Genomic DNA, 12,500 nt, shown 5'->3' with positions numbered 1-12,500 from the left:
TGAGCAAAACTTATCGCGATAACTTTGTTGCTCGTTTGGACGCAGTTTAAGCAGATAATAACTTCTTGTTGGCAAAGAAGATTTCTGCTCACATGAGTTGTTATGTTTATAAATCGGCTTAACTCAATTAACATTTAGAGCTTACCTATATTAAATAAATTCTCGGTACCTTTAGTGAAAACAATTTATAGCTATTGAAAGTTAAAGATTGAATGTCATGAAATTGTTTATTTTTCAAACAAGTTCATGTAGTGCTGAAATAATAGATTTGTTGGTCGCCTTGTGATATTCGTTAGCTTTGTAAAACACGACCATATAAACTCATTTTGATTAATGACAAACGAGTGAACGGACATTACCCTTGTCAAACATCAAATTCTGAAAAAGTCCTTTGATCATGGGTAAGTCTATTAACTAAACCCCTGCCAGACGACATCATCAGTCCTTACCAGAATGGTTCACCATCGTAAAGACTTTTCTCTTTCTTATCTGGCGAAGAAAGAAGTCTGCTTTTCGGGGAACGTTTTGACATATGGTACCATGCGAAGCCATGATTGGGAACTGCTCAGAAAGACGCACAAAGGGTAAAGGATTTTCGAAAGGTGACCCATAGATATTAATCAGATAACAATCGTTGATGTGAACGTTGAATTAAATTTTCCACTTCTGTAGGCATGAAAAAAGACGACTAATTGCTTTATCGCCGAGTGGTAGATGCACTAGAGCTGCTAAATGACATTCATCTGTTCTAAGTGTATCTGAATATCACTGACCCTCGTTTACCATATAGAGAATTTAAACACGTGGCGACAATGTTAATGATTATATATGTCATATATACAATGATTATAATATATAAAGCCTCTATTGTGAGACATTATAGTAATTGGTGCAGTGATGTTAGTTGAAAAAGCATCAGTAATCGGATCAGTTATTTAAAATGTCGCTTCTTCAAAATTGCTATATAAGATAGATGAATAATATCTATCTAACATCATGAACTAGGGTAATAATATCAATAGTGAATTGCCATCTAATAGTAACTATTGTGAAATATAATCCACTTAAAATGAAAAATGTTTTAGCAAAAACATTCCTTTTGCATTACAATCTCAACTAACAGTTAAAAAAATCAACTTCATTAAAAAAAACCCAGAACTGAAAATGAATCATTCCTTAGTGTCTCGAATCGTTTTCCGGGATAATTCTCAGTGGTAGCTGATAGGGATTTTTTTTGCTTTTTTTATGAACGCTGCTGTGACTCGCTCCGCAGAGTTCTAGAGCAGCATAATTTATGGCAATGCTTCAGACCGGAACAACCGATGAGACCATAAGGTATGGATGTGGATAGGTTCGATTCCTCTTTTCGCCATTTTATCTGATATTTAGAAATTGCCGTCTGTTTGTGAACAAGCGCTTGCTTTTGGCGGATATTGCTCCACCTAAAGCCTAAGGAAAGAAAAGGGAATTCCATTTTGAATTTTGGGAATTTGTCCAAATGGTAAATATTACCTTAGATTTATTGGAAGTCATTGGAAGTATTAATAAAACTTCAGCCAGTTGTTAAGCTTGTATAATTATCCGGTGATTTTAAAAATTTCAAATGAAATTATTTATAGCTATTCTTGGCCAATTATTTACATTTGTTATTGGCAACTGTTCTGAGCAGTTGAATGAATTGCCAAGAATTTATATTTGCACATTTAATTCCAGTTCAGCTCCTCAGAGGCTCCTTAATACAAATTGTGATTTTTTTTAACGGAAGAAGAAATTTACAATCGCTTAGTGAAATGGGGTCAAAATCATTGCACTTAAACAAATTTTACGACACATCCATGAAACGCTTTTCGTTATCTTTGCGTTAACATCGCAATGCTGTGTAGCAATCGACTTTTAACGATTATTTGAAGAAATCCAAAAGTGATTTCGTCCCGTAACGACTACCACCGATTTTTTTTTTCTTTCTATTGCTTCATAGCAATGAAAATGTATACGTGTGCAGCACTCCACTTCCTTGATCGGGAGCCCCAGTATCAACCTTTTTGGTACCTTTCCGACTAGATTCCTCATGCTTGCTAATGGGGCAAATGATGTCGCTCGTTTAGTTGAACTATGCTGGATCTTTTTATTTTTGTTGTTATTCACGATATTCGCGCTGTTAAACTTGATACACAAACACAAATCAATGCGTAACACGGTATACAGTAGCACAAAAACAATCTGGAGAAAGCTGTACAACCGATAGCAGAACGAAGGATATGGCGGTTTAAATTAAATTTACATGAAATATCTTCTAGAATTTAGAATATGATACAGAGTGTCCTGTTCAACGGGATAGCGTTGTATTCATTTCTTTATTGTTATTTATCCTTCATTTTTCAATCCTATAGGTTTTATGCTTTTTCTTGGTGCTTGTTCGCCGATCTCATCAATTTCCATTCATCCTTTTACAATAGCCGAAACTGAGAGAATAGCAAGAAGCTTTGTATGTGTACGAACAGCCACAGTTCTTCCTACACAAAACGTCTAGCGTGTTCTTTAGTTTTTCTGTCACAAATAGGAATACTAAAAACCATCCAAAACCTTTCAAGCAGCGTGTTCAAGCAAAAACAATATGTTCCCCTTTTTTCTCATTAATGCAATCTACTAGAGTACATTTCTTTTACAGTCTTCCTGAAAATCCCCAGTTGGAGTTTTATGTTTTCACTAGAAACTGTTCCCTCATCCATTACGGACTTGCGGGATACTGTTTAAGCGAAACGCTGCTCCAACAGTGCGGGAGGTATATTTATTTTAAAATCATCGTTTTTTGCTCATGGAACTCCCATCAAATCTTTTATCATAAAGACCTGCACGCATTGCTGTTTTGGGTCGATAGAGCAACCTAGGACTTCCGGCGAAATCATAGGGACACTTTGTGGCTACCGAGGATAGTAAAACGTTGAGATGGATGTACTGAACTGTCCCTTTTTATGCAAAACATGGGACGATCCTACCCGTCTGGATATAGCTTGAAACAATGGGTGTTTTATGTACAGCCCGGGAGAGGCAGTTCGCATGTTTGCCCTTCTCACTTAAGGGCAGCTCTCAACTGTGTATTTGTACGTATACGGGAGACCAATACAATTTTCCCTGTCTTGGGAGTAAATAGACATTGCTATGTTTCAAACCCAACAATAAAGAAGGCACTGTTTTAGCCCAACAGAAGAAAAAAAAACATGGCAACAACACAGTATCCGCTCAAGTTTATGGTATGAAATTTAGCTACCATCAACATAAGTTATGGGAATCATTATACTTTGGAGTGGCGTCTAATGCACGTTTCATTGCATTGCACGAAAATACAATAAAAAAAAACTCCAACAATCCCCAACACAATACACTTACCGTCAAACGCTTTGTAAGTTACTCTATGCTTAAATGTGTGACTTTATACGTTATTCACTAAAACGATTATCTTTGGGAACTTTTTATCTGAAATTAATGTTAAACAGATTACCTTTTAAAAATGATCAATCAACGATTTGAATCCACCTCAATTTCAAAAAGAAAAGAAAAGCTAGTGTATCAATGGAATGTTTGAAAATGTCTTAAATTTTATTTTTCGATAACTACGGTTCAACGCAAGAAAATACGAAGAGTGTATAATGATGACTCGGTTGTGAACAGCGGTTGAATTGCATAAATTCCTGCTGACAAACGATACGCCTATCAATCAGTTCGAAACTTCAAAGGTTTAATGTGCAGGCGTAGAAGTACCTTTCATGATCTTGATCTGTTTTTGAATTTGTCGATTTTTGGATATGAATGGAATCCGTTTCCGCCTGATACTGAGAATGCGGTTTCAACGGTTTATAAGAGGTCCGTTTCTCTGCTTTCCTCGTTTCCCTACCCGAGAAAGGAATAAAAATTGACGATCAAACTTCCCTAAGATATTAGCTTCGCCCATTGCTCTCTCGCCTTATCTCTTGTTTCTTTCCTCTGTCCCTCTTTCTCTCTCTCTCTCTCTGTCTCTGAGAAGAAGAGAGAGAGAGCTCTTCTTTCCCTCTGTCACTTCCAATCACTACTCGTGGTAAAATGCGAGAGGCAGAATCGAAAAACTTTGTCACATCATGATGTCAAATGAATTTTTCATTCTAATACCTGCCGCAAATCGGAAGGAATTCTGTCTTTCTGCAAAACCAGTGGTATGAATAAGGTTACGCTGCATTCAAAATCCGTGGCTGTCAGTGTGCAAACTGAAGTTTTTCTTTGCTGTGGTTAACGGAGGAGCAGCAGGATCATCGTATTCAGAGAACGCGCATTATAGAAGTATTCGAGTTGCTTCCATTTTGTCGAACGTTGAATGCCTAGGTTTTTGGAATGCCATGGAATGCTTTGAAATGATGGTAGATATTTTATTTGTTGAGAGCATTGAAACATTACGAACAGATAGGATTAAAACCTGAAGGCTTTTACAAATGGAATTTTGAATACTATCTTTATATAAAAGAAAAGAAGTTTAGCCAAGAAAAATAGATGTTGATAAAGAAAAGTCACTCGTATTTATGGAATTACGCCTTTTGTCCATTCTGTAGATGCAACTGAATACTGAGATTACTACAATTGTCGACATCAACCGCTAATGCTCAACCTCTCTGGGGCATCGTTTAGTATAACATTGCTGCATGTGAAATTTAACAATTTTGTCACCTAGCCCATTATGCGTATGTGCAGACGAGGTGTCCTCACTGTCGGTCTTACGCTATCACGTGTGGATCGTCAACACCGACATCAGCGACGAATGTATAGTGTGCAAACCCTTGAGTAAAGGATAAGGTTAATATTTTGTGTTTATGACTACGTGTGATTCACGAAGGCTTTCGAGGTGGATCAGAGGTGAACATTGGAACCCTCACCCTTGGCTACACCTTGCTGGTATGCTCGTGAAGTTTTTAGAAAATGCATCCCGCAACAACGTCGAGTAGTAACGTCGCAAGGTGAAACGAAGAACGAAGCTGCTCCCGCCTAGCCTCGCATAGTCTCGAGATAGCTGCAGGTTCTGCAGCTAAAGAGCGTGTGGCCCGGTTGAGTTTGAGCGCTGGCACTGCTCGCGTTTGCGAGGTGTTTGTTCTTTGTCAGCTGCCACTAGCTTGGTTGAAGTGGAAGAAGAAAGTAAAAAACACTCGGGACCAAATTTACGGTGAGAGACAGGGGCAGGTAAAGGAAACAGGTAGCAATCGCGGCTGCGGCTCCAACAACGTGAAGGTATCGTTGAACTTGCCTTGAAATAAAACCTACGCTAGGTAGGTCTGGTGGTTTGTTTAAGTTGTTGGCCCAAAATGTTATAACTATGCAGAAAAGGAAGGGATACCCTTTGCTCTTCTGGCATAAAACCGATGTGTTTGAAGGAGCTGTGCTGCCGGGCAAATAGAACTATGGCACATGAGCTTTGGCCCCCGTTTACTATTGCGCTCTGGTTTGGCGGTATAACCCGGTTCACTGTCTGCGGTCGTCCGTTAACCCACACATATTCTATGGATATAGACGCACACAAACACACACAAAATTGTGTGCGCGGAAAAAGGAATCAGGGGGCAAAGGTGATAATTTTTTGCGCTCGTTTTCCCGTGCCATTCGCAACCATAAATGGCGTGACTACGACGTTCATTTGAATGGAATGCTGCTTTCGTTGTTGTTGCATTAAACACAAGTATTTATTTGTTCTTTTATAATTTCAAGCAATGTATTATATGTAAGATACATGTAGAGAAACACCAACGTTTGTTAAATACTTGCAATAATTCAATCAGAAATTAAATCGCCTCAGTGGGTAACCAGGCGCCTCCATTGCACTTCTATTTTACACTACAGCAAATCGGGACTTTGTAATTTAATTTTATTATGTAGTTTAATTTCAATTAATAAATTTGTAGTTAGTTATGGGAATATCACTTCCCAAAAATTCATGATGCATGTTTTTCTGCGTCCGTTGTCGTCGCATTATTTATTCTACAACGGGATATATTTTCGTTTCTTAATCGAATATTGAATCCAACACTGCTTTGTAGCTAAGTGCAGGTAGTAATTATGCAGTTATTGATACTCTCCAAGGAAACAACGGCGGCACTTATCCGTAAATTGATTCGGCACAATACATCCTTTAACTTTCAAAGGCCTCGTCGTCGAAGTGTTTAAGGTCGAGCTTATTGCAAAGCTTTAATGGTTCATACAAGCCCGGAAGTACTCAAGTATGAGGAATTCAAAAGTATATTAAAACAAACCCCGATGATATTAACTCTCACGATCTCCTGCATACATAAAACAATGGGTAATCTTCTAACCAAATAATTAAACAATCTGTAAGTGTGAATCTTCATCTTTAAAACGCCCACGGGTAATAATTTACTACACACACGTGGAAAGCATTTGCTAGTATGCAATAGCCTGTTTTACTCGTCTCCAACGCACATCCAGAAAGCAGTATAAATCGAATAGATTCGTGTGCTGCCCACGATGGAAATGATGATGGTAAAGTTTTTAATTAAATTTAAAAGTAAAATAACAAAACACGTTTTCTGCTTGGAAGAAGGAAAAACTCGTCTCCGTAGTGCAAATAGATAATCCTACATACGCGCTATCCGTTCTGTAATGTCCTTGCGCTGTCAGATACACAACGTTATGCCGGAAAAATAACTCAACCACCGGTATGTCCCGGAACTTAAGCGCCTTTACTGACAGTCACCCAGTTTCGCTAGGTGTTGGCGATGACAAGCGGAGTTTTCCAGGATTTCCTGGATTTTTGCTTTTCACCGCTTTCGGTGGCTTCTTCTTATCAATGCAAGAGTCGGTCTGAGCTGGCGGGAGTAATCTCCGACATGGCGTGCTTCGTGACCCTTCCTTTTTTAATTTATTTCCATAATCACATGGCTCGTTTTCGACCGGCGTGGTGCTTCCGTGGGCTAGATGCTTTTCTTGAAAAAGCTAAGAAAAAAAAAACACACACAGCTGCTTTATCGTGTAACGAAATCAGGCCTATAGGTAGAGTCCGGCCGCTGTTTATCGCACTTCCGTTGTCCGGTGTATGTTCACGCCGGGTAATGTCTTCTATCCTGTCCCGATTTATCAATGCCAAAGGTTTCTGTAGCCTCTCGAACGGTGCTAATTCATTGCGTCACATGCTAAAAGCAGGTCCAAGGATTTTCATTATTCGTTGAAGCCGTCCACTCCGTCCGAAGTAGTCACACCATCGAAAGCATGGTGTGAATCCGGTCACCTATCCAAGGCAGACCCTCCGTCTGTGTCTACCTGGTTCTGGCATGTTAATTTAATGAAGTGAGAAAAAGGTCTAGAGCCTCCGCATTCAGACAAATTTATGTATCTCTATCCGGTCGGTCTTGTAGTGTGGGTCTTCATTTTTATTAGCACTGCGAATGGTTGACCGAAACAGGGGTTCGTATTGTTTGGTTGCTGCACTCGCATAGTAAGGGCTGATATCTTTATTGGTACTTACTTAAATTTGGCAAATGATTTCGTTTGCTCTTCTAATGATATTGCTAATTATCAATTAATATCTCTTTATAGTAGCGCAAATGTATCTTTTGTACTTTGTTATTTTTCATTTGCTGCCAATAATTTTAACACTTGCAAGAAACATAATTTTAAAAGCATGTAACTTTCTATAGATTCATCTGCATAAATGTATTTTTTTAAATTTCGGAATCATTTTGTAGTGACAACGAAATGCAAAAAAAAACAAACAATACATCAACATGTTTTACCAAGTAAAGATGACAGTTGAACTAGAGTAATGAACGGAACTGTAATGGTCATCGATACGAGACTATTACGAAAGTAAATGACTAAATGCTTCTGAAGGTATCTCAATATTGACGTGTTTCATAATATGCCAGACAATAATTATGGATGAGAGGTGCAATCTTTTCGTGGAACGAAAAAAAACCCTTTATTGAACAACAAAGAATCAGGGACAGGGAAAGAAAATGTATTATTGGCCGTTTCATAGCATCTCACACACCGATCACCGCTAACCCAACTTTCCCGACATGAGTTATATTCTGCGAGCGATAAAAATCAACCACTTCGCTACACATTTCTCATTAGTTTGAAAGTCACACCTGTTCTGGTTCTTCCACTATCGACTAATCTTCACCCCTTGCAGCAGCTACTCTGCTAATGCTACTGCTCTTGGTGGTGGCACACTAGTATACTTGCGGCGCTAGTGGAAACCATGGCGGTGAGGAAGAATGGCTTAGCACAAGATATATGTTCCTTCATTCGCTCCAGCAAGAAAAGCGCTAGAGTGTTTGTTTCTGTTGTTGTGATTAAACTGCTTCCATATTCCGCAGACATCGCGCCATCGATAGGTTCAAGGGAAAAGGTAGCAAGTAAAACGTGATGATTTTTTATCGTTTAACTGGCAGTTCAATGTATAGGTTTTACGAGAAGTTACTTTGGTTTATGTAGCTAAAAATGTTTTATGAAAATATGGACCACCTACCTTTTTTATCCAACCATAAATTTAAAAATTGAAAATGTTTTGATAGCTGATAGAACGAAAATGCTAGAATATGGGTGTTTACTTAAATAAATAGCGTTAAAAATTAGAAGGTTGCCATAAATTTCTGCCTTCACTACCAATTGTGAGAATCCTTCTCTATTTCTTCATTCATTTCGAAACATCACTCTTTCAGCATCGGACATCATCCGAGACATGGCAAAAGTGTTATTTGTCCTCTCTGCTATGGCTCTTGCTATCATGGTTCTTTCCGCCAGGATGTGTTACGCCTCCCAGGCCTACATATCACCGCCAGTTTCATGTGTATATGGTTGTAGTCTTTCTTTCGGGCGTACCACCCAAGCGCACACATTTGTCTGTATATGGGTGACAAGTAAATAATAAATTGTACAAAATTTATGCTCCTTCAAGCCTGAGGCCACGATTTATCAAAGACCACGCGAGCGATTATTCGCCTTCCACCACCACCATCAACGCCGCCAACGTTGGTGGTTGGTTTCTCTTTCCTTTATGTCCTCTTGCGATAGTAACGAGCGGTCCAAGCGTTCTGTTCGACATCCGACCTGGTATCCGTTTTTTTTTTCTATAAGCATAGAACTAACATCCTCCGGCCCGATAGCAGAATAATCCGATGATAGGACTATTCCCCGAAGGAACCCAGGCAGCGGGAACTATAGGAAAGTCTGACAAACTTCCGTGGTACTTTATTTCAATATCAGCCCATCGTTCCGACTAGCCAGATTGCCCAGAGCCATTCCGGTCAACAGCGAGAGGAAGGGGCCCACCCAACGAAAAGATCTCCCATCTCATAATTAAGGGTCGTTTTTCTTATCTCTGGAATTCTCTCGCACAAACGAAAATATTTCATTCAAGAGTCCTCCGTCGCATTGTTACCCGCTACGATTACACTGCCGTAAGGTGACACCATCCGCGAAGGACAACAATTCGGGATCAGAAATATTCACAAATTGATACAACAAACCTCCGCCAGCAACACGATGAGTTAAAAGAATTGTCCCAATGCAATGATGCTTAGTGTCCTGTTTTTATTTAGGCTATGGTTGGAATAAATACCTTCGCATAAAATATGCTACACCGAAACGTAACATTTCTTCCGTTGTGTTATGCTTTGAGGGTTTGGTATTTTGATGATACGAATGCTTTACTGAAATTCTTTATCAAATGTTCTTAAACGCTGTGTTGCGAACAACCACGTTTGCAATATCTTGTCAGCACAAATTAATTTCATTGGAGCAGAAACAAAGCAGCAATAATAGGAAAAGAAAAAACAAAGCAACATTTCATTCCATTATTTCTACAACATTCAACATTGAACGTAGGAATCGTTTTATTATCATTTCTTTAGTAACCTTATTTTACCAGCTCATAGAATACGGTACTGGCCGAGCAATTTTTTGATTTTCGTTAGTTAAATAAACATTTTAGTTGAACTAGTTCGTCAAGAAATGAAACAACGACGACTCAATTTCGCTATAATCAGCATTCATTTCTCCCCTTTTCTCAACTGGATAATTATATTATGCTGCCGAAAAAAAGCAACAAAACCACACTAAAAATTAAAAAAATGCGCTTCGTTGAAGTTTTCCTCTACCTATTCTTTGCATAATCGTTGATGAGAATTCGCCGAAGATGACGGCGCCACGTGGAGGCGCAAGTAACGAGAAGCCATTCGGAAAGGCGAGACCTAGCGAAAAAAAAAGCGAAACATTACTTAATTTTCCCATAGCTCGTACTGCGTCGTCCATCTACCGCCAACGAGCGATTCCGGTAGAAATGGGTAGGAGAATTTTCTCTATTACTCACCCGTTTGCCTGTGGGTAGACTAGCTGGACCTGGGGTCTAATTTAAAGTCTCATCCTTTCTTCGAAGGACATTCTCATACAATTCTCATTAATTTCATCACTTGAGCCTTTTTTACCTTCTCAAAGTTTATGTTCAGCATGAGTAGAAACCATGCAAAACGAGCAGCGTTTTTTTCCCTTCCAAGTATAAGGTGTACCATCGGCCATAGTATCCTCCAGCAGTCGTTTAGCTTGTAATCGTTTTTGCTCCGTTGTCGTCGAACTGTGCTAATGTTAGGTTATGCTTTTCTCACTTTGTCCACTTTTTCACATTTTCTATTTACAGATATGATTACGAGACTTTATTGCAAAACTCTACATTCTGCCTGGTACCGAGAGGACGTCGCTTAGGATCGTTTAGGTAAATTTTTATACTTCATAAATAAATGTTTAAAATTCAACCTTCAGAATACCATGAATGGCACCAACCCTGGCTAATCAACTTGATACTGTCGTTAGTCTTATTTAGGCTGAAAATTCGATACTGGTTTATCCAAACGGCGAAATTTTCAGTACTGATTTAAAATATTCCTTATTCTTTCTAGGTTTCTCGAGGCACTCCAAGCAGGGTGCATACCAGTGCTGTTATCCAATTCGTGGGTGTTGCCGTTCCAGTCGAAAATTGACTGGAAACAGGCGGCGATTTGGGCTGATGAAAGACTGTTGCTGCAGGTGGGCAGAACGCTATTTAAGATGTTCAATAAAAACCTTAATGATCTGCTAATAATCATCCTTCTCCTCATCATCATTTTCACCGTCACCATAATTAGTCCACAATCTTATCACCACACTAACCTTAAATGGGTGTACCAGCTGAACCTTTGCTAGATTAAAATTTAAGTGATAGCTTAATAAGAAAACTTATGTTTTAATTACATCTAATAATAAGGTGGCTGATAACAACTGAGCATTCATTATAAACGAAACTAAAACATAGTATTATCCTTTTTGTGGTAGGCTTTAGTCAACTCGTAGCAACACATTACGTGCACCAAGCGTTGAATCTTTCTGCACATCTACATTGATATGTGATAACCACACTAAGCATACAACTAACTAGATTCAACGAAATGTTTAGCATAGAGTTAGATATCACGGAAGGATAGCGATGACACTTAATTTCGAGTGTTGATAGAGTGTTTATTTGTCATCCTGCCCGGACTGCTCGTTGGTTCTATGCCTGTAAGAGGGTCACCCTATGGATTGAATAGGTTGAACTGAGTTTGACTCAACCCAGGCTTAAATTCATCTGATCATTTGACGCGATAGAGTTGTCATGGGGTGACTCATTTGTGCTGTGATTGACAGGAGGAGAATATGGAGCCAATCAAGGATAACGCATTTGCGTTAAACACACCACTTGCAGCAACGTTGAACCAGATCACTTGCAGCAACGTTGAACTGAAGAAAAGTACTAGATCATGTCTATGTACCATGTAAAGTGGACACTGAATTGACGTCTAATCATGAATTACAGTTCCATGGCAGTTGCACGGGTTGGAAATACCTTCAACGCTAAACACAACGGATAAACATTATTTCATGAGACAGTTTCTATTATTATATAGCAACATTAAGGCAGTGAAACATTCCATATTATTGTGGTATTTAAAAATGAAATCCATGAAATAGAAGATAAGATTTCTTTTACTTTTCCTACAAAGCCGCCTCAGTTGTACATTATTATCATGATTTCATGTTACATAGATAAGAAACTTCAAAATCCATATTACTTGCATGTAGATTATCTTATTTTCCAAGCATAGCTCGTACGTGTGCAATAAAACACAGACAGTATCATAATTAATGACTTGAGGTTGCAATATGCAAATATTGAATATTTTGTTAGGATTTTTAAAGCATTGAATCATAAAAAGATTGAGGTTTCTGCGTATACCATATAGATTAACTATAAACCAAAAAGTACCAAAGATTTAGTTGATGAATCGGTTTTCTGTTCTTTGCAGGTGCCGGATATCGTGCGTTCCATTTCCGCCAGCCGCATTTTAGCTTTACGTCAACAAACACAAGTGCTTTGGGAGCGTTACTTTAGTTCCATTGAGAAGATAGTTTTTACTACGTTTGAGGTGAGTGAAAAATTATTGTTATCGTAACGATCT

At 38.7% G+C, this 12,500-nt stretch overlaps 1 protein-coding gene across 5 annotated transcripts in view; it reads left to right on the top strand.

The window, feature by feature from the left end:
* The window catches only part of LOC125955758 (exostosin-1), a 42,457-nt gene that overhangs the window by 22,983 nt on the left and 6,974 nt on the right, over positions 1–12,500 (top strand). For all 5 annotated transcript variants that reach the window (XM_049686906.1, XM_049686908.1, XM_049686904.1 and 2 more), the window contains 3 exons: positions 10,667–10,741; positions 10,926–11,052; positions 12,348–12,467. In XM_049686906.1, the coding sequence (XP_049542863.1) occupies positions 10,667–10,741; positions 10,926–11,052; positions 12,348–12,467 (322 nt within the window). The remainder of the gene's footprint in view (positions 1–10,666; positions 10,742–10,925; positions 11,053–12,347; positions 12,468–12,500) is intronic.

The sequence above is a fragment of the Anopheles darlingi genome, chromosome 3 (genome assembly GCF_943734745.1).
Source record: "Anopheles darlingi chromosome 3, idAnoDarlMG_H_01, whole genome shotgun sequence".
Classification (NCBI taxonomy): Eukaryota; Metazoa; Arthropoda; class Insecta; order Diptera; family Culicidae; genus Anopheles; species Anopheles darlingi.
The sequence above is the reverse complement of the archived record's forward strand: the minus strand, read 5'-3'. Positions and strand labels throughout refer to the sequence as shown.